Source organism: Sturnira hondurensis, unplaced genomic scaffold (genome assembly GCF_014824575.4).
Source record: "Sturnira hondurensis isolate 20B ecotype Veracruz unplaced genomic scaffold, ASM1482457v3 Scaffold0007406, whole genome shotgun sequence".
NCBI lineage: Eukaryota > Metazoa > Chordata > Mammalia > Chiroptera > Phyllostomidae > Sturnira > Sturnira hondurensis.
In genome coordinates this window covers 3,254,422-3,281,045 of record NW_028080037.1, presented here as the reverse complement: position 1 = coordinate 3,281,045, position 26,624 = coordinate 3,254,422, and the positions used below count along the sequence as shown (strand labels likewise).

The 26,624-nt window shown below is 62.9% G+C and overlaps 1 protein-coding gene across 3 annotated transcripts; it reads left to right on the top strand.

Annotated features, from left to right (window-relative positions):
- Positions 1-234: 234 nt before the first annotated feature.
- HIP1R (huntingtin interacting protein 1 related) lies at positions 235-26,357 on the top strand. 3 transcript variants are annotated; one of them, XM_037051965.1, is made up of 32 exons: positions 235-406; positions 12,447-12,510; positions 12,961-13,103; positions 13,394-13,450; positions 14,534-14,614; positions 15,969-16,045; positions 16,355-16,416; positions 18,360-18,500; positions 18,891-18,948; positions 19,038-19,113; positions 19,202-19,342; positions 19,450-19,511; positions 19,737-19,809; positions 19,923-20,106; positions 20,199-20,287; positions 20,370-20,480; positions 20,565-20,666; positions 20,916-21,110; positions 22,048-22,195; positions 22,313-22,399; positions 22,565-22,672; positions 22,810-22,946; positions 23,213-23,323; positions 23,460-23,518; positions 23,844-23,874; positions 23,962-24,024; positions 24,338-24,438; positions 24,560-24,665; positions 24,777-24,900; positions 24,974-25,035; positions 25,156-25,362; positions 25,642-26,357. In XM_037051965.1, the coding sequence occupies exons 1-32, from the start codon at positions 314-316 to the stop codon at positions 25,687-25,689; spliced, it is 3,201 nt and encodes a 1,066-aa protein (XP_036907860.1). In that variant the 5' UTR covers positions 235-313; the 3' UTR covers positions 25,690-26,357. The 3 variants fall into 3 exon arrangements, with proteins under 3 accessions (XP_036907860.1, XP_036907861.1, XP_036907859.1); XM_037051964.1 differs by having other exon boundaries at positions 236-406; positions 20,370-20,486; XM_037051966.1 differs by lacking the exons at positions 24,974-25,035; positions 25,156-25,362; positions 25,642-26,357 and having other exon boundaries at positions 20,370-20,486; positions 24,338-24,452; positions 24,777-24,868.
- The last annotated feature ends 267 nt before the right edge of the window (positions 26,358-26,624 follow it).

Sequence of the window (26,624 nt, the reverse complement as noted above, 5' to 3'; positions counted from 1 at the left end):
AGGGGACGGGGCAGGGCGGGGCGCAAGGCGGGGCCAGCGCGGGCCAGGAGTCGCAGCTGTTGGCGGGCGGGGCGGAGCGAGCGTGGGGGCGGGGCCAGGAGCCGGGGCTGCGGGCGGGCGAGCTGGGCGGGGAGGAGCTGGACGAACGCGGGGGCGGGACCAGGGTCGGGAGCCGGAGCCCCGGCCGGGGGCGGGAGGCCGGACTGGGCGGGGCGGGGCGGGGCACGGCGGCCTCGAGGTGCCTAGGCTCGGGCGGCTCGCGGAGGCGCGCTCATTCGCGCGGTGCCGGCCGGGGAACGCGGGCGGCGGCAGGATGAACAGTATCAAGAACGTGCCGGCGCGGGTGCTGAGCCGCAGGCCGGGCCACAGCCTGGAGGCCGAGCGCGAGCAGTTCGACAAGACCCAGGCGAGCAGGGGGGCCGCGGCGGGCGGATGGGTGGGAGGCACACTCTCCCCTGTCCCCCCATTCCTGTCCCTTAAGGCCTAGCCTGCGACCGCATCCGGAGCGCTGGGGCCGCTCCCTGGCCTCGGCCGCCAGAGCGACTCCGCGAGCAGGTGAACCGGAAGCGCGCGCCGGCGCCGGCGTCGGGGCCGAGGTGCGGTTGGGGACGGAGGTGGCCCGGGGCCAAGGTGGCGGGAAGCCGAGATGCGGCGGTGGGCCAGATGGGGTCAAGGTGAGCGCGGGGCCCAGGTGCGCCCCGGCGCGGCTCCACTTGATTTCTCTGCCCCGGCCGTGCCTCCTCCCCAGCTCCTGCGGACCAGCTCCTGCCCCCTCCTTCCACGCCTTATAAAAAATGCCCCCACCTCAGGGAAGCAATGCATTTCCTTGAAGGAAACTCCCTGTTTCCTTTTCTCCTGAGCTGTTTTCCAGGGCCGCGCAATATCTTATTACCTGCTGGGCGAAAAGTTTCACGTATGCAGCCAGACTTGTTTGCCCGAGCGCTGGCTCACACAGAAATAGGTTCACACCCCCTTATTAAATACCGGCGTCTGACAGACGGAAACTTCCTCGGCCCCCTTCCTGCACTTCCCACGCGCCTGCATCTCCATCCTGGGAAGGTTATTTTAATCATGAAACAATGGCGCGGGTGTATATTTGGACATGTGTTCCTGCAGGAGCACACGACGCTGTACTTCCCTGTTCTTTTTCACTTTGCAAACACTTGGTGTTCTTAGTCCTCGGGGATGGTGGAGCATACTTGGTTATTTCCCAAAAAAGTCACCCAAAGCCCTGGCCAGGTAGGTAGCTTGGTTAGAGCATCATCCCCCATAAGCCAGGCTTGCGGGTTCCATCCCAGGTCAGGGCACATAGCAGAAGCAGTCAGTGAATGCAAAAGTAAGAGGAACAACAAATCAATTGTCTCTCTCTCTGAAATCAATAAATGAAAATTTAAAAAGTCAGCCAAGGCTAAAATAGCCATAAAAAGCCTTACTTTTGAAGTTTAAAAAAAGATTTTATTTATTTATTTTTAGACAGAGGGGAAGGGAGGAAGAGAAACATCAATGTGTGGTTGCTTCTTGTGTGTCCCCTACCGGGGACCTGGCCCACAACCTAGGCATGTGCCTTAGACTGGGAATCGAACCAGCGACTCTTTGATTCTCAGGCCAGCATTCAATCCACTGAGCTACACCAGCCAAAGCAAAAAAAAACTTACTTTTGAAATAAAGGAAGCCAGAAGGACCCCTCCCACCCTGTCGGAAGCTGGATGGTGACATCTGTGGTCGCCATGAGCAGGCTCCTTTCCACCTGTCATTGCTGAGAGCAGTGACTTCTGTGGTTGCTTTCAAAACAAGGCAGCTCTTTGAGCTGTCGTTTCGCAAGAAGAAAAACTTGGGGATCTACAGTGTTAGTATTCGTGATTAACCGTGAAGAGGGTGACGAAGCCCCTTGGGGCTCCCAGGCCTTGTGCAAAGTCTAGGGCTAGCTAGTGTTCATCTAGCCACAGATTAAAACCCTTGTGATCATCGTCCTCTGGCCAACGGTGTTTTTTTAACCCAGAGAGCCCATCATAAAAACAAATGTGGCATTTAAAGTCATGAACACATCATCGATTGTGTCAGGAGCTTGCGGAAGGATGGGGACAAATTTAATTGGCAGAGAGAATCAGGATGTTGTCAGAAGCTTTATTCATTCCCTGTTTTCTTTTTTCTTGCTCTTGAGGAGGTATAAAGAGGTCTGCTCGCTGCAAAGAGAAGGTGGGGTTGGAAAGGCTAAGTTCATTGATTGAACTTGTGAGTTATTATAAATCAAGGGCAACCTTTACTGTCGAAGAGAAGGAATCTGATATAGGTCCATACGCATTCTGGTGGTTGGTTCTGTAAACAAGGTGTTTTCTTTGTTTTTGCTTGTTGGTTTTTTCCTCAGGGGCACAGAGTGTTACTTATAATAAGTAACTTTCTAATGGATGAAAATAGTATTTACCCATTGCTCATTCCAGGGCTTTTTTTTTCTTCTGGAAAGACAGTTTGGGTTCAGTGTCTGGCTCTACTTGTCTTCAGAGTGACTTCCTGAGGGCTGTAGGAATAAGGTATTGTTCATGGTTAATATTTAATCAGATCTTTCCCAGAAATATCTATCGTGCCGCCAGCCAGGCCCCAGAAGCAGAAAGGACCCCGAGAGCTGAGGTTGCCAGTTACATGTCTCCTGTGGACACAAAATAGCACATGTCATCCACGGATGCTCCTTCCCAGTGGAACATGCTGCCTGTGTCTTCGCGGTGACCACAGCGCCCAGTGCTGCCAAGGACCACTCTGGCCTCCTTGGAGTTTACACCCTTGCACTCCGCCAGCCCCGCCTCTGCTCGTGGGCTCCTGGGTCAGGAAGAGGAGAAGTGCTTACATGCTAGCTGTCCTGACGGGCCACACACCCTGCTGAACAGCCCGTGTCCAGGGAGGGCACCCGGCGCTGGCGTTGGTTGTGTGGTGTGAGTGGGTGTGATCCTCGGGGGAATGTGTGAAAAGCTGGTCCGTTCTTCCCTCAACTTTAACCCCTCTGGTGATAAAACCCTTTTCAAAGGGGTTGTGAGCAAACAGCGTCGGCTTTTTGTTATGGCTGTAGCGCGCTGAAGCTGGAGTGGTGCGGAATGCAGCGTGCCTGCCCCGGGACCGGCAGACTGCCTGTACCATTGAAAAGACGGTGTGGTCGCATGGAAGGCTCCCGTAGGCGGGTAGACCTGGGGGCTAGTCCGTGTCCCGGGGCCAGGAGCTTAACTCCTGATTCTGTGTCCTTGTCTGTCAAATTGGAGATAATTCCATCCACCTCCTAGGGCTGTTCTAAGATACCAGGAGATACAGGTGTTCAGCTGACTGTCAGCCCCCCTCAAGGATGTGTGTGCCCCGATTGCTGGAACCTCCAAAGGTGTCACAGTCCTTGCTAAGAAAATGCTCCTCAGCTGACCTTGAGATGGGGCTCAGAGCCTGGGATGGCCAGGTGGGCCCAGGGCCGTGCTGGGACCTTGAAATGTGGCAGAGGGAGGCAGGAGAGGCTGGCAGAGAGACTCGGCGCCAGGCTGGGAAGGTGGGGGGGGCGGTGCCCAGCAGAGGAACTCCGCGTCTAGAGCCCGAAAAGGCAGGGAATGGATTCTCCTGCAGAAACTCTAGAAAGAAAGGCAGCCCGGTCCTCACCTTGACATTCGCTTCGTGAGACCCGCCTTGGACTTCTGACCACCAGAGCTGTGAGATGGCCTGCCTTGTTTCAAGGCCCTGAGTTTGTGGCGACTCATTGTAGCCGTGATAGGTTATTAACACACACACACACACACACACACACACACACACAGTGTAAAACAGGCGGGCAGTGCTGTGCAGATTGGCAGCTAGCCGGCTTTCCCCCTTCTTTCCCTGTCCCCAAAAAAGCTTTCGAGTTTCAAAATGATTTCAGGCCTTCCACCAGCAAGGAGATTCTCCTTTGAGGCCTGTCGTGCATGGGGACTCAGCAGACAGGAGTCTTGCAGACGCCAGGTTCTGGTCTTGCTTTTTCCTTAGCACTGGGGCCCTTTGCTTCTCTGAGCCTCAGTTTCCCCTGCAGCACATGGAAATAGAGCCCCAAAGCTCCCGCCCAGGGCAGTTCAAGAGAAGGGCCACACCTGAGGGTGCCAGGCCCAGTGCAGAGAGGTGAGCGGCCCTGGGGCTTGGGGTGGGGAAGGAGGGGGAAAGAGGGGAGCTTGTGGAAGCCAGGGCATCGGTCCCACACCCCTGGCCAGTGACACATCCCCACAGCAGCCACCGAGGAACTGTAATCTCGTGAAGACGAACACTTAGTGACTCTGAGGACTCCCCAGCCTCGGCTCGTGCTGGAGCAGCACTGTCCATTGGGAGCAGGGTCAGTGCCGCGGGCCGCCCACCCACGGTCAGTGGCCACAGTAAGAAATAAACAGCAACACATTCCTTCGAACCGTGTCTTTCCCTTAGCCTGGTGATTCCAGATGTAACCCTTTCGACCTACAATCACTCTAAAAGTGATGAATGGGATAGCTTACCTTCTTTCCCCTCCTAGGTCCCAGGGTCTGGATGTGTCTGGCACTCAGGGCACTGGGCGCACGCTCTGGTGCTTGGCAGCCGCAGGGGCTGGTGCGGACGGCACAGCATGGTGTGAGGACCACGGGCAGAGGAGGCTTTGAAGACTGCCGGGGCCTGCGTGCCTGCGAGTTGGAGCGGTTGGGTCTGACTGGAGCCTCCCGAGTAGTTTGGTTTGGTTTGGTTTTCACGGTTTCCCGCCAGGAATTTTGTAGAATCCCATATTGAAGGTAGAGCTCAGGATGCAGACGAGGCTTTGGTCCCTCACTTGAGGCTTCTAGTTTGCAAGCTGTCCCCAGACTCATAGCACCCTCTCCAGACGCCGCACCCTCCTCTCTGACCTCTCCCTCCAGGGGTCTCCTCGAGTGGACAGGAACTGGACGCGTGCCCGCCCGTGTCTCCACTGTCCTTTGCCAACGCTGTGGGGCCGCAGCGCTCTGCCTTGCTGACCCCTTTCCGGGCCTCCTTTACCTGTTTACCCAAAAAGTCCCCGAGTGCAAGAAGAAATCTAAGCCACGTGGTGGACAGCTGCCCCACCGCTGTCACGTAGGAGGGGCAGGCCTGTCTGCTCCCCGCCATGTCCCCATGCTCAGGTGTGGCGCCTGCCACCTGCCACAGACTCGCTGAGCAGAGGCAAGCCAAGGCCCCTTTCCACAAAGGAGGCAGAGAACCCGCCCACAGCCACCCTGGGGCACTGCCCCCAAAGCCGGATGTGAGCCATTCCCACCGCACTGACCCCCCTCCCCCACCCCCGGGTCCTCCAGCTGGGGAGGGTCATGGGCAGTGAGCTGTGCCCTGCCACCTGGTTCTGTCCCCTCGGTGATGCCCAAGCAGGCAGCTGACTTCCTGATGCTGGGGCTGCCAGAAACCCCTCTCAGCCCCTGGTGGTCAGGTGACCTCTTGGTGCGGGTGGGGTGGGGCTGCCGGTCCTTCCCCGCCACCTCCCGTCTCTGATGCTCATTTGTCTGGTGACACGTTCATGAGGGCTGTTCACTGTGTGTCTGTTGCTTGTTCTGTGGGAAGAGGAAGATCATTCTTGTCGCCCTAAGAGTCTGTGTTTTGGTGAAGGAGGCGGGAGACAGGTGGGTGCTGTGGCAGAACAGCTAAGAGCCCGGTTCTGTCCTGGCCCTCTGGTCTGCAAAGTGGGCGCGACGCTGGCACCCACGTCCGGCCAAGAGGACTGGCAGGACTTCCGTCCACCTCAGCTGTCCCATAGTGTCCCGAAGGGACGTGGGACCAAAAGAAGTAGAAATGATGCCCCTCTGGGCTCCCGTCCCTGCACGCTGCTTTGGCTCAAGCGGGAGTCGGTCTGCAGCCTGGCAGTGCTCAGGGTCCCCTTCCCTAGGACGGTGCGCCTGCTTCTGGGAACGAGTCCTCCTGGGCAGACAGGACGGGTCGTTTGTGAATGAAACCCGCTGGGCACCTGGTGCAGCAGCTCGGAGTGGAAACTCGGGAGCCGCGTCTAGGGCTGCTTGGCTGGGTGACAGGGAAACCCAGCCGGCTAACCTGAGATGCCTGCCGGCCAGGCCCTCCCCCTCATGCTCTTGATCTCAGGCAGAACTCAGGTATCACCTTGTCCATGAGGCCGCTGGCTGGGGGGCCTGCCAGGATCCCTGGTCTCACGACACTGCTCAAATGTCTGTCTGTCCGCAACACTGCAGCCAAACCCTGGAAGTGGGCATGGGGGAGGTTGGGCAAGATTGCATGGCTTCCCTTCTGGGCCTCCTCAGTCCCACCCCATGAACGCCCCCCCCCCCCATGAGATCCTCAGCAGGGGGCGTGGCCTCCTCTTGTGTCTCAGCACTCAGGAGCACATGGCCCAGGGGACACACTCAGTAGGCCTGGTAGGCCTGGTCGGCCTGGATTCGCGTCTCCCTTCAGGCCGCCTCTTGGTGTGGCCTGAAAGGCCGTGGTTCCCACTGCAGGGAAGGGCTGAGTCTGCGGAGAAAAGTGTAGGTGGGGTGGGATGGTCTCCTCTCCTGCTGAACCCAACATGGTCCTCAAACTGCAGAAGCTCCACCCACCAGGGAGTGACTCAGGCCCCTGGCTCGTGGGACAGACGGGTCTGTGGAATGATGTCACCAGGGCCTAGGGACTAGAACCGCCCAGGCAGGCTCCCTGTCCATTCCAGAGGTGGGACTCAGGACGCTCTCCTCCTCCTGTGTCACCTGCAGAGCTGGGCCGGGAAGAGGTGGCAGTGGGCGGGGCCCTCCTAGGAGTGGGAGGGTCCTTCCTTCCTGGTTCATGCCCCTCCTCCTGGAGGGCAGGTGACCCCCTGCCCCTTGGCCCTTGGTTTCCCCAGGGAGAGGCTGGGGCTGATTGGGGGCTGGGGTGTGACCAGAGAGAAAGGGCAATTCACACCTTGGGACCCGCATCGCTCCACCACCTCCCTGGCTGCAGAGATCGCTGAGCTGCCGACCTCAGACCCGGCGCGCCCAGCTGCTTTGCATGTGACCACTTCCGAGCCGCCTCCTCGGCTACAGAAATCCTGTGTTTGCTTTCATCAATGGCCTTTGAGGTGGCAAAGGCATCTGAATGAGACCTCTCTGTCCTTCACCCGGCCCTGGAAGGGCTGAGGCGGAGTAACCCACCTCTCTGCCAGTGCCCGGCCCGGCTCTTTGAAGGACGGTTTTGTCCCCTCTGAGTGTGTCATGATAAACAGCACAAGGGGGCTTAAGTCTGAGTCGTCTCAGGGCTCACTTTTAAAGTGGAAGTCGTTTTACTGTTGCCTTCACATGGAACTCTCCTGGTCAGTCAGTAGCTGGAGGGAGACACTCACTGCCTTGAACTTCCCCAGCACTTGTATTTGAAAGAGCTTTGTTCATTCACGTGTCCCCTTTCTCTCGTTCAGCAGCCAGGGACAGGGGACTGGAGGTGCAGCGGGGTGCAGAGCGATGGCGCCCCAGGCCATGTGTGTCCACCCAGGAGGGTCCCCTGCGCGTGGGGGTGGGCGGACCAAGCCCTCCCTGGGGGGGCGACGGAGCAGCCGGGCCTGCGGGGGCACCTGCCAGCCGCGCTGGAGCGGCAGAAGGAAGGCAGGGGTGGCTGGGACACAGTGGGGGCTAAAGTGAGGGCTCCCCACAGATCGGGTGGGTGGGATGGGCCTGGGGGCTGGGGAGCTGCGGTGGCAGTGGTGGAGCTGGGTGCGGAGACCTGAATTTGTCCCCAGACACGTGGTCCCCGGGGCCAGGGTCTCCCTGTGCCCGAGCTTCCGGCTGTGAACAGCACCCCACAGCTAGAGGATGCCAGGTTTCCCCAAGAACAGCCAGGGCTGCAGCCCCCCGTCACGCGGCTCGGCCGCCCTGCCCAGGACTGTGGGTTCCCAGAGCAGTGCCCGTGCGCCGCGGGCTGGGAAGCCGTGAGATGTTTGAGGTCCCTGATCAGGACTGTCCCCTCCCTGCTGGCCCCCTGACTGTGTGGCTGTTCCTTAAGGTCCTGGCTCCCATGCCCGTCATGAAGCCCCACAGCTGGTGAAGACTGGGCTGCTGTGAGCCGCCCTGGGCCGGAGCTTCTCGTAGGCTCCGCACTTGGAGCCCACATCAGGGCCCGCCTCCGGGGAGCCACGGCCGTGGCTGCGGCTGCCTCATCAGGTCTCCCATCTCCGGAGGCAGCACTTGCTGAGGTGCCCCTGGTGTGTGTCCCTGTGTGTGGCCATCTGCGGACAGATGCCACTGTGGGTCTGCCCGGCCTGGTCCTGGGTCCTCTTCTCGGGCTCAATTCCTGGGGCCTCCGCCGGCATGGGGTTGGTTTTTTATTAGACCAACAAGGGCGAGATTGTTCCTGGAAGCAGGGGCAGGTGTGGCTCAATGGGGGCCTTGTAAGAGGCCTTGCGGGGTGTCCCTGCCCAGGCCTCAGGGCGGCAGCCACCAGGAGGGAGGTGGCGGGAGGTGAGGTGAAGCCCAGGGCTCAGGGTCCACGCCCCGGCCGCAGGAACGGGGAGCCTCCGGGCACCGCCCCGGTTTGAACAAGTCCCCACCCAGACTCTGCATCCACTGGAGCCAGGCCGGGTCCTCAGGGAGCCTCCTGCCATGGGTGAGGGAGGTGGGGGGAGGCAAAGAAGGGTGCCTGCCCCTCCCCTACCGCCAGAGAGGCAGCCGGGGATGGGGTGGGGGCTGAGAGGACAGTGGCTAGAGGCAGGTGGCCTGGGGTGCCGTTCCCTGGTCAGACTGGCGGGGGAGGGTTGTGTGAGGGCCCATCAATATGTGTGAAGCGCTGAGAACAGCGCCAGGCCGGGCAGGAGCACCTGGCCAGCAGTTCACTGTCACGACCTTGGGCAAGCGAATGACTTCCTTAAGCCTCGGTTTCTTCATCTGTCCTCATCCAGCGGGGCACCTGGCACGTGGCTGAGGGCCATTGAAGTCACTTTGTTACTAGGATTTCAAGGCTGAGGCTGGAGCTCGCCTTTGCAGGCTGCTAGGGGCCGGCCTCTCCGGCGGCCTCTGCAGGGCACGCCCCAGCTGATTTTCCCAGCACAGGAGCTGTGGGGTCTGAATGCCCAGGAAACTGTTACAGAAGCCACCCTCGCTGTCTTTGCGGACGCTCTGGCTCCCTCCCCAAAGCCCCCTGGCCTACTGCCATCCTGCCTGTGTTTAGGGCGAGGAGTTGTGTGTGTGTGGGGGGGCGGCTAGGCCCTGCCCTCTTTCCCCACCACTCAGAGGTGGGGTGGAAGCTGCTGTCTTCCTCCCTGGGATCCAGAGAGGCTGGCAGGTCCCCTGGGTGGTGGCCGCCTGCCCCTCCCCACACCCAGGACCCCTCCCTCCAGCCCTGGGGCCCCCTCCTCACATGGGCCCTAGTCGGCCCACCCTGCGCAGCCGGAGTCTTCCCGGAAGATAGCTCTGCCCACGGCAGTTGGTTGGCAGCAGCTGGGAGGGGTTAAACCGGCCGTTGTCGGGGCTGCTGAGGTGGCGCTGGCCGGTGGCTGCCCCGGGCACCTCAGGAAGGCCGTGCTTTTCGTATGGAGCTCGAGAGAACCCACAGGGTGGTCCGGGCTCCCCCTTATCTTTCCGTTCCCTGGAAGCTGGTGTGGAGCTGCTTGGACGAGGCTGTGGGCCCAGGGGCTGGGCTGGGTCGGACCAGCGGAAGGACAGCCCGATGCGCGGCCCAACCCTGCGGCCCCTGCAGAGACTGGCGTCCCGGGGCTTCATGTCCCTCCTGGGATGGGGCTTGGTGCCTGCTTCCACAGGGAAACCCAGGCCCTGTGATGGGCCACAGACTCCCTCTGCATGTGCTCTGAGCCCCCTTGTGAGCCTCCTGAGTGCGCAGCTGCCCTGCACAACGGGCCGTGTTCCCGCTGGGCGGGGCCCTGTGCCTGGAGGGCGGGGGAGGCGTGAGGGTGGCACTGTGCCTTTGAAAACCTTCTGTGTGCCAGGCACCGTGAGGGGCGGGGGGCGCGGGGGGGGCAGTGACCCGCCAGGCAGAACCACGCCCCAGTGGTGCCGACATCAGGGCGGGGCCTGGACAAGGGAACCACTGTTGTCAGCAAGTGCCGAGCCCGCGGAGCAGCATCATTTGGGAGGTTCGGGCGGGGTGGCGTCCGGGGGGTGACAAGGTGAGCCTAGGCCCCTGGGGGGCGGGGTCCAGCAGTGAGAGGTGGCATGAAGCCCTCAGGGAAGACTGGGAGGTGGGGGGGTGCCTCCCCTTAACCTTGGGCCCAGGGCAGGCCCCGCTCCTCCCTGCTCCCCCACCCCCACCCCGGGCCTGTAGGCAGGGCTCGCTAGCTGCTGGCCTGGAGGAGGAAGCGGAGGCCTGCAGGGGGCCCAGCCCTCCAGGGGGCTGCTGGGGACCTGGTGAGGAGCAGGCGCTTGTGCCCAGCACTATTGATGCCTGTGGTCCTCAGCAACCCCCCCCTCACCTCCCTGCCCCGGCTGGCCTCCTCCGCTCAGCTCTGCAGGCATGGCTTTCGGCCGCACTTGCCTGGAATCTCTGGACCAGGTGGCAATTGTCAGAAGAGCCAGCTCAGGTGTCAGGGCAGCTGGAGGATGGGGTTACACACTCCCAGAGACCAGACACTCCTGGCTTCTGAGCTGGCAGCGGCTTGCTGCCCGGGAGGCACAGCCCCACCCCCACCTGGGAACTGCCCCAAACCGCCCCCAACTCTGCCCACCCGCACAGGCAGGAGGTGCCCAGGGGCCTCGCTGAGGACACAGGGTGTGGAGTCAGCCAGACCTGCCTCTGCCCTCATTGGTTGTAATGCTCAAGAAACCTGACCTAAGCTCCGTGCCTGGGTTTCCCCACCAGGGAAGTGGGCTCATGACCACTTCCAGGGGTTGTTGCTAGGAGGCGTGTTGCCCATGCCTGGGGCTTGCTGTGGGGCTTGCCGTCCAAAGATGGGTGCCGCGGGGTGGGGCTGCCTCCCTCATGAGGCTGCTGAGGCCTTGATGGCCAGAGAAGCCAGAGCCTGCCGTGCTCCTGCCAGGACCCTGACTCTGCCAGGCAGGAGCTGCTGCCCCGACCCAGCCTTGATGCTGCGGACTGGCCTCAAGGGGCCTGGTGTGAGGGGCTGCAGGCCTGTGAGCAGAGCCACAGTGGGCACTGTGTCTGGAAGGTCAGCCTGCTTCACCACCGAGGTGGGTCCAGAAGCTGCCCCTGCCCAGCCCCCCGTGACATCAGCTCCTAGGTCTCCGCCTCTGATCTGAAGGCGCCTTCACCCCCACGGGCTGCTTTTCTCCAGAGGAAACCTCCGCGCAGGCTCCAAGTCTGTTCACAGTGTGCCCAAGCTGTTCGAGGCACCTCCACGCCAGGCAGGGGCAGTTCCTACTATTCAGATGCCAGCAGGGGGGGCAGGGGCTGCTTCCTTGAACAGAAAGCGCCAGCACTGTCCCTTGGGCTCCCTCTGCCCTCTCCTCTCGCTCCTGCCCAAGTTCCTGGGCTTCCTGTTGACAAGGCGGTGACCCAGGGCTCGGGGCCCAGCTCAGGCTGCAGAGCAAGCAGGCAGTGGCCCTGGATGAGGCACCGCGGAGACCTGGGTGGACTGGCTGCCCAGAGGGGTGTCTGCGTCGGTCAGGGCCCCTCCCCACCACTCTCAGGCAGTTCTTCTCAGTCCACAAACACAGGTGTCCCCAGCCCAGCTCTGTGTTGGTAGGCAGAGGCTGGTAAGACCTGCCACCAGGTGGAGAAATAAAACATCGCAGGTCACCCAGGGCCCATGGTGGTTCCTGTGTGAAGTGGGCAGGGGTGACTGACAGGTGCCCTGAGCCGCTGGTGGGGGAGCAGCCCCATCCAGGAAGCCTTCTTGGAAGAGGAGGCATTGAGCTAAAGGGGGTGACACCAGAGGACGAGGCCAGGAAGGATGAGACTGCTGCTTGCTCAGTCTCTTGCTCAGTCGAGTGGCGGCAGCAGGTGTGAGCATGGTCCCTTTCCTGCCGCCCCCGCTAGGGCCATGGTCACCATCTGACTCGGCAGGGTGGGAGCTGAGTCAGAGAGGCCGCCTGTGTGGGAGGGAGCAGGAGCTGGGTACACCCTGGTTTTCCGTGTTGTGGCTGTGTGGGCCTCGTCAGCTTGCGTCATTTCTTTGGGTCCTGCCCCGGTAAGGTCGGGATGGCACGCGTCTGTTCATGAGGTGTTGTGAGGGCTCAGCTTCTCCCAGTGGCCCGACAGGACAGGTGTGGGGCCCTGGCTGCGCCCATTGCCCTGTGGTCCAATGGGCTTGCTTCCTGGGAGCTCGGAACACAGGCGGGTTTCTCAGGAGAGATGGGCTCCTGTGGCCGCAGCCAACATGCGTCCTTATCCCCCAGACCCCTGAAAGCTCCGGTGGCTTCGGGTGTCAGGTGTTGGCTGTCGTTTGAGCTGTGCACATCAAGCCTTCAGAGGTTCGGTTTGCCTAAGTTGAGAAAGTGTCCCGTTGTCCGTCTCTATGCTCAGCTTTCACTGGCAGCCATCCCCTGTTCCCTTCCCCGGGTGGTTTCTGAGCTCTGCCCCTCGGTTCCCTCTAGGCCATCAGTATCAGCAAAGCCATCAATACCCAGGAGGCCCCCGTGAAGGAGAAGCATGCCCGGCGTATCCTTCCCCTGGGTCCCTGGGGGAGGCCGGGAGGGTGCAGGGAGGCTGTGGGGTTGCCCTGCCTGGTCTCTGACCAGGATACAATGGGAGTAGTTTAGGGGAGCAGGGTGGTGCTGCAGGTGGCCACTGGGGCTTTCTGAAGTCCACCCTCGCCCAGATGGGAGGCCCCATATGGTATGTCCCCCTGTGGCCCTGGCCCGGCCAGCCCTCCGCCTCCCCCTGCTCTCAGAGGTCAGACTCTGAGTCCCATCTTGGGAACAGCATCTGCTGTCTTAGACCGTTGGCTCCAGTTAAATTTGAGGGCTATGACCTTGCCCTTTTTCTTGCCCTTGGCTGAGAACCATAGCTCTTGGTGACCTGCGGCAGGTGTGGAGGGGGCAGGCTGTGGGGTGAGGGGCTGGCTTTCCACGTGGGTCTGTTTCTTGCACTTGGCCTTGACGCTGGGAGGCATCATTCTCGGCACTCACCACGAAAAGGGGGCCTTCACCTTCTGGTCCTACGCCATTGGCCTGCCGCTTCCCAGCAGCTCCATCCTCAGCTGGAAGTTCTGCCATGTCCTCCACAAGGTCCTTCGAGACGGGCACCCCAATGTGAGTAGCCGCTGTCCACGGGTCCCCTGGGGCTCTCCTGTTCCAGCCACTTGCTCTCAGGGCGGCAGGAGGCCGGCAGGCCAGGGCCCTCTGTCTGCTGCCGCCTGATTAGGCTCGAAGCCTGAGACGGGGTCCCTGTGAAATAAAGACTCGTCCCACTTGGCCCGCCGCCCCCACCCCCCCTCCTGCCCTCGGCCCCCGTGTGCCAGCCAGCGTGGGGGTCAGTGTGTCGTGCCCCCCCTGCCAGTTCAGGGCTCCTCACCCCTCCTCGCCCCCTGTGTGTGCCGCAGGTTCTTCAGGACTGCCAGCGGTACCGGAGCAACATCCGGGAGATTGGAGAGCTGTGGGTAGGTGTGGGGCGGGCTCGGCGGCCTCGGGGCCTTGCAGGCAGCACCTTCCCCAGTCCTGCTGTGGCCCTGCCTGGGGTCTGAGCCCCCAGCACTGGGGCTGAGCGACGGCAGCCCCCATGACGGGCGTCTCCCCTTCCTGCTCTCGCAGTGGAAGTGAAAACGATGCTTTTGGGGGCAGCAGTGGGGCAGTGAGCCCCCCCCCCGTCCCCGCCCATGGAGCTGCAGCCTGGCTTTAGACCATCTGGGACAGGAGGTTCCAAACGCAGGGCCGGGCGCCCAGCTCCAGGAGCCGGCGTCGGCCCCTTGGTCCTGTGAGCCCGGGACACGGCCACCTGTGTCTGGGCGTGTCACAGTGGCGGTGAGAGCCATGTGGGCGGCTCAGCCTCCCGGGCCACCGAGACTGCGGCTTTAGAATCTGGGGGTCGGAGTCTGTGTTTTCCAGAAGCTCCCCAGAAGATGCTCGTCCACGGTTGAGGCCGAGAGCCTGGGAGAGTGCAGTCTAGGTCCTTGCCAGTTGGTTGGGGTCTGGGGTGGCCCAGGTGGAGGGATGGCTGGGGCTCCACCAGGCTGGTGCCAGCCCCGGGCTGCTGTGATTTACTGATGCCCCCTAAGTAGGGAGAATGGCAGCCGGGCCACCATTTGCAGACGCAGGCCCAGCCAGCTTGGCCCCTGGGGACAGGGGGATGGGAGGTGATGGAGGCAGCAGCTGGGAGGAGGGGACTCATGCCCGTCGGAACATGCCCCCGCCCCCCCTGGCTGCCGCCAGCATTTCAATGAAGCGGCCAGCTCAGAACTGGCCGATGCCCCGGACAAGGAGCTCCCTTGTCCCGAGAGTTTCTCTGGCAAGACTGACCCAGAGTGAGGTGGCAACAAAAGGTGAGGGAGGGGGTTGAGGCCCAGGGGCCCAGCGGAAGCGCTCAGGAGGAGTCAGCCGCCTCTGGCGGGTCGAGCCACGTTGAGCCACGTCGGGTGGGCGAAGGGATGACTCTCAGCTTGTCACTTCAGCCTCTGGCCTGCCCAGTGGGATTCCCGGACATGTCCCCAGGCCAGTGGACCCTGACCTCGCTGCTTTCTCCGCAGGGGCATTTGCACGATCGCTATGGACAGCTGGTGAATGTGTACACCAAACTCTTGCTGACCAAGATCTCCTTCCACCTCAAGGTAGCCTCCTCAGCAGGGCGTGGGGCTGGAGGGACCCTGGGCTCGTCCCTCCAGGGCGACCTGGGACTTAGAGGAGGGCACGTTCTCTTCTGTCCTGACCTTGACCCTCAGGCAGGGGTCCCCAACCCCTGGGCCACAGACTAGGAGTTCACAGATTAGGAACCGAGCACAGCCGCATCCCAGCACTTGCATCCCCGCCTGAGCCCCACCTCCCGTGAGATCAGCAGGGACACTGGATTCTCAGAGAAGCGTGAACCCTGCTGTGCGCGGTGAAGGCCAAGGGTCTGGGCTGTGAAAGCCTGAGGTCTGAGGAGCTGTGGTGGAGCTGAGGTGGGGTGCCGGCTCGGGGAGCCGCTGTAGGCTCAGACCGTCATGAGCAGGGGGTCGGGCTGCGCAGAGGCCGTGATAGATCAGCTGCTTGCAGATTCCTACCAAACCCCTGTCCGTGTGGCAAGTGACAGTTCAGCCACATCTGGTGGCAGGCCATCAGTCAGAATCTGACGCTTATTTCAGCCCGTGCCCTGCCCGCCCATTGTTTTCTTTGCCGCTCCGTCCACACACACACACACACACACACCCCCACCCCCCCCCCCCCCCCCCCCCCCCCCCCCCCCCCCCCCGCGCTGCGCACTTGTCTCGGTCACAGTTCCGGGAAGCCCGCATGCCGACCCTGGCACGTGTGAGTCGTGTACTTACTCCATTTTATGTTTCTTTTTTTTTCTTTTTCTTTTTTTAGATTTTATGTATTTATCTTTAGAGGGGAAGGGAAGGAGAGAAGGAGAGAAATATCAATGTATGGTTGCCTCTCATGAGTCCCCTGCTGGGAACTAGCCTGCAACCCAGGCATATGCCCTGACTGGGAATTGAACTGTGATCGTGTGGTTTGCAGGCCCGCGCTCAATCCACTGAGCTATACCAGCCAGGGCACTCCGTTTTATGTTTCAATGTAATAATAGAAATAAAGTGCACAATAAATGTAATGCACTTGAATCACCCCAAAACCATCCCCCCTGCCTCGGTCCAAGGAAAAATTGTCTCCCAGGAAACTGATGCCAGAAAGGTCTGGGACCACTGTCCCAGGGGAAACGAGGGGTCCCAGCACTTCACGAAGGTCAGCGCACCTTGAGGCACTTCCCGGGGACACTGCAGGCGGACCTGGCCTTGCCCTTGGCTCCAGGCAGCCGCTCTGCCCCGGCTGGACTTCCTGTCCTCCATCCTCGGGTCTGGTCACGCCTCGGGCAGCTCCCAGGACAGAGGGAGGCTTCCGCAGCCTCTTGCCCTCCCTTCAGAATTAGAGGAGGTCCGTGCCCAAGCCCCCATGGGCTGCTGTTGAATGGGGGTTTCCTCCTCACAGCACCCCCAGTTTCCTGCGGGCCTTGAGGTGCCAGACGAGGTGCTGGAGAAGGCAGCCGGGACCGACATCAACGACATGTGAGTCCCACGGGCAAGTGGGCCGGCCTGGCCCCGCCTCCTCCGTCTCCCTCAGGGTTCCTGTTCGTTCCTACGGTCTTCTGCACCCAGCCTCTGGTGTGTCTGTCAGAGGCTCGGGGGTGGGGGGGTGGGGGCTAAAGGTCATGTCCCTAGGAGATGAGGCTAAAGTGGAAGGGGTGGGGTTTGTTCAGAATCAGGCATTTTTGCCTGAAGGGCTGCTGTCCTGTGCAGAGGCCTGTTGACGAGTGGGGCTCCGCACAGGGGCAGGACTCCCACCCCCACTCAGCTCTCTCTCCCTGACCTCCTCAGCTTCCAGCTCACCGTGGAGATGTTTGATTACATGGACTGCGAGCTGAAGCTCTCCGAGTCGGGTGAGCCTGCGCCTCTGGGAGCAGACTTGCTCACCATTCCCAAACTCGCCTGCCCCGCGCTGTGGGGGCCGGCGCACAGGTGTCCCAGCATGCAGGGGGGATGCCTGGCCCCTGGTGCCACCAAGTGAACCCCTCCTCCTGTCTCAGTGTAGGAAGAGCAAGGGACAGGGGCCAGCCACCAGGAGCTGCGTCTTTGGGGTCCTGACTCAGTCCCGCCCTGGGAGAGCTCTTTGGGGCCACCCTGCCTGTTTTTAGCTGTAACGGGCTCAGAAACATGTCAGGCTTCCCGGCCCAGGGCGCTGGCAGCCGCTGACAGGAAGTCTCAGGGCTCCCCCTCCCGGGGCCACAGAGGTGGTTGTTTTGGGTGACAGCTTCAGAATAATGTGTGGGTGACTGACTCATGGTTTTCAGGGGAGGACGGGAAACAGATGCCTGTTTAAGGGAAAAACAGGAGTCAGGAAGAGGTGGGGCAGGACTCTGAGGCCAGGCAGTCTAGTGGGCATCTTGGCGCTGAGCCTCCATGCCCGGGAGGGAGGCCCCGCCCGGGACGCAGCCGGGCAGCAGCGGGCAGGTGTCCAGGGCCGTGGCTGCCAGCCTGAGCCCTGGCAGAGACGTGCCAGTCAGGGACTGAGTCCTGCGGCCCCCACCCCTGTACTCCTTTGGCTTGGGCAGGGGTGGGATGCGGGTGGGGCAGGGGTCCCTACGAGGAAAGGTGCAGAGAGCCCACAGGTGGGCCCCCACGCCAAGGACAGTGAGGTCTTAGTGAAGCCCAGAGGGACACACTGCCTTAGTGCCGCCACTGCCAGCGTCTCTCTGGAGAAAGGTGCAGGGTGTGTCCCCTGCCGGGAGGCTACTGAGTTTGTACAGTGACAGCGGGACGGGAACGCCCTGGGCACCTCAGTGGAGAGAGGGCCACGTCTCAAAAAATCTCCAAAATAGACCATCACGTGTGTTTTCATTTCTTCCAAGGAAGGTGCATTTGACATGTAATTAACAGAGGTTTTTTATAAAGATTTTATTTATTCATTTTTAGAGAGAGGGAAAGAGAGAAAGAAAGGGGGAGAAATATCAATGTGTAGTTGCCTTTCACATGCCCCCTACTGGGGACCTGGCCCGCAACCCAGGCGTGTGCCCTGACTGGGAATCGAACCCGCCACTCTTTGGTTTGAGCCTGCACTCAGTCCACTGAGCCGCACCAGCCAGGGCAATAGTTAGGTTTTAAATGGGTAAAGGACAGCACTTGGCTCCTTTCCTCTCGTCCCGTCCCGTCCCTCCCGGGCATTTTCAAGTCCCTGTGGAGGTCTACAGCAGTCCCAACCCAGGCAAGGCGATGGGGGACCCTGAGCCCAGGGACAGTGTCCCCGGCGTCTGTGTCCTGTGTGGGCGTCCTGGCAGCTCTCCTGCCCTGGCCTGCTGCCTGTGCGTTGTCTTCCCTGCCCAGAGAAGTGGCCGGTGGGGGAGATACTCTTGCTTGTCCCTTCCCCTCCTACTTGGGCGATCTCATGAAAGGTTTGATTGTCAGGGTCAGGGGGCGTTGATCTGGGCACACGTGAGGTTTGGGGGGTCACTTGGGGTTTGTGGAGCCAAGTACTGACTGTGGCTACGTGTCTCAGGCCCACCCTGGCCCGGCTGGGCTGGGTTCCGTCCGACCTTGCCCTGCCACCCCCCATGCTGGGGAGCCCTGGCCTCAGTGTGGGGCAGTCATAGCACGCGGGCACCCCGCCTGGGAGTAAGGAGCCCACTGGTGTCCAGGACCCCGGACAGAGTCCCAGTGCCCGGCTGGGGGTGGTAAGGCCAGGCCACCCAGGCTGTCACCTCCCAGGGCTTCTGTGACAATGTCACGAGACCTCAGCTGGGGCCTGGGCCCTCACCTGCCAGCCCCCGCCTGCGTCTCCCAGCCCTGTGCTCATGCTCCTCCTCCTCCCACCGCCTCTGTCACACAGTTTTCCGGCAGCTCAACACTGCCATCGCCGTGTCCCAGATGTCCTCGGGCCAGTGCCGCCTGGCCCCCCTCATCCAGGTCATCCAGGACTGCAGCCACCTCTACCACTACACTGTCAAGCTCATGTTCAAGCTACACTCCTGTGAGTCTCCAGGGTGGGCCCTGGGGTCCCGCCCAAGCCCCTGAGGGGCTTCTGTTGACCAGCGTCCTGTGTCCGAAACGGAAAGTGGAGAGGTCAACTGAAAGTAGCGGCGATGAGCTCGCTACCATGGACATAAATCACATACTCGTTATGAAATACCCCTATCCCCCAAAGCCAGGCCCCAGCGGGCTTGCCCTCGTCTCGGACTGCCCTTCCCACCCTCCGTCTCTCCCCTCCATAGTGGGGCTGGCTGGGTGGCGCAATCTCCTAACCAGTGACGGTTTCTAGAATGTGGAGGAATGGGCGGGGGAAGGGGAGGGAGGGAACCTGAACCCTAGGCAGCCACAGAGCAGTGGGCACAGACAAAGTTCATCGAGCCTGTGCCCCCAGGTCTCCCGGCAGACACCCTGCAAGGCCACAGGGACCGGTTCCACGAGCAGTTTCACAGGTACCAGTGGGACGGGGCCTCGGGCGCGGACGTGGGGGCTGGGCTGCCTGCAGGCCCAGCTGCTCCCTGACCTCCTGCACTTCCCACAGCCTCAGGAACTTCTTCCGCAGAGCGGCCGACATGCTGTACTTCAAGCGCCTTATCCAGATCCCTCGGCTGCCCGAGGTACTGGCCCGAGGGGCCTAGGGAAGGCGGGGGGAGGCTCCCAGGTTGTGGGGAGACGCTGAGCTGCTCCTGCCTGTGGCCCTGGCAGGGTCCCCCCAACTTCCTCCGGGCCTCGGCGCTGGCGGAGCACATCAAGCCGGTGGTGGTGATCCCCGAGGAGGCCCCCGAGGACGAGGAGCCGGAGACCCTCATTGAGATCAGCACGGGCCCCTCTGCTGGGGAGCCGGCAGTGAGTGGCCCCCTCCTCCTGCATGGGGTTTGGGGGTGACTGCGCCTCCTCTGCTCCCTCCCTCCCCTGGCCTAGAGGCTGGGAGTTACTGTGCTCTGCTGTGGCAGGTGGTGGCTGACCTCTTCGATCAGACGTTCGGTCCCCCCAATGGCACCGTGAAGGACGACCGGTAAGGGCAGGCAGGGCTGGAGTGGCCTTGGGGGGGGGGGGCTGCAGGCGGGTGGGGCCACAGGTGGGGGACAGGAGCTCTCCACACCCAGATCCCAGGGGTCTGCTGGCAAGACCACCAGCTTCTGTGGGGGGGGGGGTCTTCTGATTTTCCTGGTTGACTGAACTTGAATGCCAGGCCTGTGTGGGCCTCCAAAAACCCTGCCTGCCTGACCCCTGTGCCCAGGGACCTCCAGATTGAGACCTTGAAGAGGGAGGTGGAGACCCTCCGTGCGGAGCTGGAGAAGATGAGGCTGGAGGTGAGGGGATGCGGGTGGAGGTGGAGCCTGGGGCTGCGCTGCAGTACCCACCGCCTGCACGCAGGCCCCGCACGGCCCCCACACTTACATCCACGCCCTTCCCACCACCACAGGCCCAACGGTACATTGCCCAGCTGAAGGGCCAGGTGAACGCGCTGGAGACCGAGCTGGAGGAGCAGCGGAAGCAGAAGCAGAAGGCGCTGGTGGACAATGAGCAACTCCACCACGAGCTGGCCCAGCTGCGGGCCGCCCAGCAGGCGGGCGAGCGGAACCTGAGCCTGCGAGAGGAGGCCGAGAGTGCGTGGGTGGGAGGCCGAGCCTCGGGAGGGCCTGGGCCCCAGTAGGGACCGCTGCTGAGCTGGGGTCACTGCCTCACCTCTCGCCCGCAGAGAAGGCCAGTGCCACGGAGGCGCGCTACGCCAAGCTGAAGGAGCAGCACAGCAAGTTGGTCACCACACACGCCGAGCTGCTCAGGAAGGTGGGGCCCAGCCCTGGGGGCAGCGGGCGGGACGGGGGAGCCCCCAGCGGAGGCAGAGCGTGAGCCGGCCTTGCCCGTGCAGAACGCAGATACGGCCAGGCAGCTGACGGAGAAGCAGCAGAGCCAGGAGGAGGTGGCGCGGGTGAAGGAGCAGTTGGCATTCCAGATGGAGCAGGCGAAGCGGGAGTCTGAGATGAAGGTGCGTCCCCAAGGGCACAGGTGGCTCTGGCCTCCCCCACACCGCTGTCCCTGTGACACACTGTTCTTACCATCCCAGCTGGAGGAGCAGAGTGACCAGGTGCAGCAGCTCAGGAGGGAGCTAGAGGCCAAGGCTGGGGAGCTGGCTCGCACACAGGAGTCCCTGAGCCGCACGGAGCAGGTGCGGCGCTGGCAGCCCCGGGAGCGGGCGGGTCGGAGGTTCAGGCCCTCTGTCTCTGGAACTGCGCCGCACGCACCTCGATGTCCCTGGGTTGGGTCAGAGCCCCCTCGGCGATCCTGGTGCGGGGCTCCGACCCAGCACCCAGGACACATGCAGGAAACGGGCCCTGGCCTTCAGGGAGCTCACAGTCTCGGAGGGTAATGGAGATGGGGGCCCCAGAACCCCTGCTCACTCGCCCGGTGTCCACAGAGCGGGTCGGAGCTGAGCTCGCGGCTGGACGCACTGAGTGCAGAGAAGGAGGTGCTGAGCAGTACTGTGCGGCAGCGGGAGGCCGACCTGCAGGCGGCACAGGACCTGGTGCGGGAGAAGGAGGCAGCACTGAGCCGGGAGCAGCAGCGTCACTCCCAGGAGAGGGACGAGCTGCAGGGGCGGCTGGCAAACAAGGTAGAGGGGCCCCCACATTGGGTGACAGCTGGTTCTCGAGGGTCCCGGCCCACCCCGTGCGCGTGGACCAGTCCGGGGGTTCCGGGTTCATCTGGCACTTACAGGACGTTTTAGCACTCCAGAGAGAACCCCCTCCCCGATAAGCTGTTCATCCGCACCCCGCCACCGCCCTGATCTGCTTCCTCCGCTGAGTTGCCCATCGTGGGCATTTCACGGACCGGGTTGTCCGCAGGGCCGGCTTCTTTCACTCAGCACACGTGTGTGGGTTCGCCTGCGCTTCAGAGCTTCCTGCCTCTTCAGGGCCTGATAACGCTCTGCCCTGTGGGTGGACCACACGGTGTTTATCCATCCTGAGTTGATGGACACTCGGTGCTTTCCACTTTCTGGTTACCGTGACTGATGCCCCTGTGAGCATCTGTGTACAAGGCTTCATGTGGGCGTGGTCCTGCTTCTCTTGGACACATGACTCGGGGGTCGGCTGGGTCTCACGGTAGCTCTGTGTCGAGCCTTTGAGGGACTGCTGGTGTCTGCTGGAGCGGCTGCACCACGTTCCCGTCCCGCCGGGAGTGTGTGTGGGTTCCGGCTTCCCTCGCCAGCACTTGTTCCTGTCTGTCTGTCTGTCTGCCTGGCCATGCCGGTGGTGCCTCGCCGTGCATGGTTCCACGTGGGTTTCCTGATGGCTGATGGTGTTGAGCGTCCTGTGTGTGTTCGTTGCCGTTTGTGTGTCTTGGGAGAAATGTCTGTCCAGATGCTTTGCCTACTTTTTTAACTGGCTTGTTCCTCTTTCCACAACTGAGCTGTCTGCCCTGCTCTCTGGGGGGCCCCAGCCCCCTGGGGTGGGGCAGGGCCTGCCCTCCAACCAGTCGCCTCTCCAGCGAGGGCCTCAGCTGGCCGCCCCTGGGGCTGGGTCTCTGAGCTGTCACTCCCGTTCCCGCAGGAGTCACAGGAGCAGGGGCTGCAGCAGAGGCTTCTGGACGAGCAGTTTGCGGTGCTGCGGCGCACTGCCGCCGAGGCCCAGCGCATCCTGCAGGACGCCGTGGGCAAGCTGGACGACCCCCTGCACCTGCGCTGCACCTGCTCCCCCGGTAGGGCCGCCAGCCTGGCACTCCGCCACCTGCTTTCCTGGTCGGCTGACAGTGGCAGGGCGGTGTGCCACCCCTCCCCCCAGAGGCTCTGCCCCTCACCCCCCCTCTCTGTTGCAGACTACCTGGTAAGCAGGGTCCAGGCGGCCCTGGATGCCGTGAGCCCCTTGGAGATGGGCCACGCCCAGTACCTGACCCACAGGTCGGGTGAGTGCAGGAGACGGACGGGCAGGCAGAGGCCGTGGGCAGTTGGGTGCTGGTCCCATAGGCCCTGGCTACCCCCTGCCCTGGGCGAGGTTTCCCACAACAGGGAACACTGAGCCGGGCCAGGGCTCCCATGGCGGCAGGTCTCACTCCTCTCTTCCCCCCCAGACGCCTCTGCCCTGGTGGCCGCCCTGACCCAGTTCTCTCACCTGGCTGCGGACACTATTGTCAACGGTGGCGCCACCTCCCACCTGGCGCCCACCGACCCTGCTGATCGTAAGTGGGCCCAGGCTTGCGTCATACAGGTCCTCATGATGGCCCAGGGGAGGGCCAGGTCCTGGTGTCAGGGCTGTGACAGGGGCTTCTCCCAGGATCCTCCGGCGCCGGCGCTTCTCACAGTCCTCTCCCCGCAGGCCTGGTGGACGCCTGCAGGGAGTGCGGGGCCCGGGCACTGGAGCTCATGGGGCAGCTGCAGGACCTGCAGTCTGTGCAGCAGGCCCAGCCCAGCCTGGTGCGGGCCCCCCTGCAGGGCATCCTTCAGCTGGGCCAGGTGAGCGTGCAGCCGAGGCTCCGAGTGTGGCTGGGCTCTTAGGAGACGGAAGGGCTGGGGTGGGGCTCGGGTCCCCGACTTGTCTGCACCTTCCTCCAGTCTGGGCCAGACAGGGGCTCCCTCGCAGGGCCCACAGCTGCGGGGCCCTGGGCTGGACAGAGCACCCACCCCCAGAGTCCTGCTGCCCCAGCCTCTCCCAGGCTCCCTGTGGGACAGCTGGGAGTCAAAGATACCCCATCTGACCCTCGAGTGCCCTCCTCCCCCAGGAGCTGAAGCCCAAGAGCTTGGACGTGCGTCAGGAGGAGCTTGGGGCCGTGGTGGACAAGGAGATGGCAGCCACATCCGCGGCCATCGAGGAGGCAGTGCGGAGGATCGAGGTGAGGTGCTGGGCGCAGTTCCTGTGGGGCCCTGGGGCCTGGGTGTGCTGCTTGTGGGGGCTGCTGTAGCACCCGAGGCCCCCTGTGCCCACCCTGCCCTCTGCCCAGCCCGCTCACGGCTCTGTTCCTGGTGCAGGACATGATGAACCAGGCCCGTCACGCCAGCTCCGGGGTGAAATTGGAGGTGAACGAGAGGTGAGCCCCTACTGGCCCCAGGCCCTGGACGGGGCAGGTTCCCAGAGCTGCCCCAGAGCCACAGTGGGGGGTGGGGGGTGATGGGAAGGTCTGCCCTCCCGACTACTGGGCTCTCCAGAAGCACAGGGAGGGGCCAGGGCGGCCCCGAGCTAGGGCCTCCACTGCTGAGCACCAGTGTCAGGCAGCCCTCAGCTTGTGTGTAGAAGAGGCCTGAGGCTTGGCCGGCTCCCTGTCCTCCTCCCCAACCCCCGCACTCCCCAGGGGGCCTGGGGCCACATTGCACATCAGTTCGCCTGCCTCTCTCCCCGCCTTCTCCCTCCCACAGGATCCTCAACTCCTGCACAGACCTCATGAAGGTGAGCGGCCCGCTGGGACCCCGGTAGGGGCGGGCTCTGTCACAGAGAGGGCGGCCCCGAGAGTGACACATGCCTTTGTCTTGGCAGGCCATCCGGCTCCTGGTGACGACCTCCACCAGCCTGCAGAAGGAGATTGTGGAGAGTGGCCGGGTGAGCTGGGCCTCCGGGCGGGTGGGTCCCATGGCTGGGCTGGCGAGGCATGGGCTCCCGAAGGGGCCATGACCCAGATGCCCTCTTCATCCCACACCACTCCAGCCTGGGCCTGAGCCCACCGCAGGCTTCCTTTGGGCATGAAGCCCCCTGCCCAAGGGTACACGTGTATGTGCCTGGGAACCACAGCTGCATGCCTGAAACCCTCGGGGCTGCCCTTGAGTCCCATGGAAGGGTTTCCAGAGGGGAGCTTCCAGTGCCACCTGTGATGCCTTTGACTGGTCTGCCCTGCCCTTCCCTCTGTTGCCACTAGGGGGCAGCCACACAGCAGGAATTTTATGCCAAGAACTCCCGATGGACTGAAGGTCTCATCTCCGCTTCCAAGGCCGTGGGCTGGGGAGCCACGCAGCTGGTGTATGTCGCCCCAGGTGGGGGGCAGCAGGGGGCGTGGTGCCCAGGATCTAGAGAGGGAGTGTGGGGTGGCCCGGTTTTCCATGGAGTTGGAGACCCAGGCCCTGCCCGGCTCTGCCCCCAGGGAGTCAGCAGACAAGGTGGTGCTTCACACGGGCAAGTACGAAGAGCTCATCGTCTGCTCCCACGAGATCGCGGCCAGCACGGCCCAGCTGGTGGCCGCCTCCAAGGTGAGGTGCTGTGCCCGGCCCGGCCTTTCTGCTCAGGGCCCTGACTCCTGACTGTGGGGGATAGATGCCCCGCATGTGGCCTGCGCCTGACCCGCCCCCGTGCTCCCCCAGGTGAAGGCCAACAAGGACAGCCCCCACCTGAGCCGCCTGCAGGAGTGTTCCCGCACGGTCAACGTGATGGCCGCTAATGTGGTGGCCTCCACCAAGTCAGGCCAAGAACAGATTGAAGACAGAGGTGAGAGCTGGGGGCCTGGGAGCAGCCAGGCAGGTGGGGGGGGCAGACACTCAGCCCCCGTCTCTGGCCACAGATACCATGGACTTCTCCGGCCTGTCCCTCATCAAGCTGAAGAAGCAGGAAATGGAGACCCAGGTAGGTGCCCACACGTGCCCCACAGCCACCTGGCCTCTCGGGTTCACGGCTGAGCCCCACAAGGGTGGTGGGCTCCCTGGGAGAGGCCAAGGGGTCTGCTGAGGGGCATGTGGCCTGCAGGTCCGGGTCCTGGAGCTGGAGAAGACGCTGGAGGCAGAGCGCGTGCGGCTCGGGGAGCTTCGGAAGCAACACTACGTGCTCGCTGGGGGCGTGGCGGCGCCCAGTGAGGAGGAGCCCAGCCAGCCTAGTGCCACCCCTCAAAGCGGGACCTCCAAGAAGCCACCCTTGGCCCAGAAGCCCAATGTGGTCCCCAGGCAGGACCACCAGGTAGGACCACCAGGCGCCAGGCATTCCTGCTAGGATAGGCAGGGGCCCTGGGGCTGCCACCGGCCTCTGCTCCCAGGAATGTGGGGCACAGGGCCTTGGGCAGGTCAGAAAACATGGACCAGCCAGAGGAGAAATGCTGCCCCAGCAACACCTGGGGCTCCATGTGACCTGAGGGGAAGATGCAGGGGGCTGAGGAGATGGGTGGTGCGGGGCCTGGCCTGGGCTGGGTCACTCGCCCTTGGCCATACCCAGTGAGCCCCTCCCCTTTGACTCCTGCAGCTGAACAAAAAGGATGGCGTCAGCCCGGCTCAGCTCGTGAACTCCTAGGCTCCCGAGGGGTCCAGCAGGACTCGAGGGTGGGCCTGGTCCCCACGTGGCTGCCCTGACTTGGCTAAGAGCCTTTGAGGGGAGCGGTTCATGTACCAGGTGTCCTGGCCTGCCCCGTGACCTGCATTCGTGTCCCCGAGGCCCCCAGCCGTTACCGAGCTGGTGAGACCTGGGCCCAGTGGGATGGAAGGGGCAGCTCTCGGGTGCGAGTATTTTCCTGCCGCAGGACCCACCGATCGCTGCCAGGCCCCGCAGGCCTGAGCCACACGCAGGAAACACGCGGGCACTTGCACTCTTCCCAGTTGGAGCTCTGCTTCATGGACTTGGAAAAGCAGGGCTGTGGGGGGTGGGGGGTGGGGCCATCCTGCCTTTGGACTTGGGGTCTGAGGTGAGAGGTGAGCAGAAAGAACATAGGCCCTGGGACGAGGATCCACGGAGACAGGGCCTTGGGCAGAGCAGGGTGCTGGGGCGGCCTGGGGTCCCCCTTCATCCTTGGGCCTCACTCTAGGGCACCTGCGGTGGGGTGCTCAGGAGGGTGGCCTGTGTCTGGGGGAGAGGTGGGCTGGGTGCCGCTGCCAGCCACAGGTGCTGCCCTCACGCCTGGAGTCTGCTCCTGTGGAGACCTGGCCACCGCCCACTTCCTGTTTTTTCATTCCGACTGGCTGCCCCCCCAGCTCCCCATCGCCCACGTCCACCTCCGCCCTCTGCCCTCTGCCCTCCGTCCTCCGCCCTCTGCCCTCCGGATCAAGGGAGCTTGGTGCTGCTGCACAGGAAGAGGGCTGCCCCGCCCAGTCGGAGAAACTGTGAATGAACTTGTGTTCCTTGACTGTCCCCTCGGGGAGTGGCAGGGCGGGGTGGGGTGGGGGCCGGGGTGGGAGGCCCAGCTACTGGGCCACAAGGGTCCAGCCCTTGGAGTTCAGCATTCCCTGTATTAG

What these genes read in the sequence shown, in the direction of transcription:
- HIP1R (XM_037051964.1), top strand. Translation starts at nt 314, where the DNA reads ATGAACAGTATCAAGAACGTGCCGGCGCGGGTGCTGAGCCGCAGGCCG. An exon ending in AGCAGTTCGACAAGACCCAG is followed by an intron (nt 407 to 12,446) that starts GCGAGCAGGGGG and finishes GGTTCCCTCTAG; the next exon opens with GCCATCAGTATCAGCAAAGC. An exon ending in CCCTGAGCCGCACGGAGCAG is followed by an intron (nt 20,667 to 20,915) that starts GTGCGGCGCTGG and finishes CGGTGTCCACAG; the next exon opens with AGCGGGTCGGAGCTGAGCTC.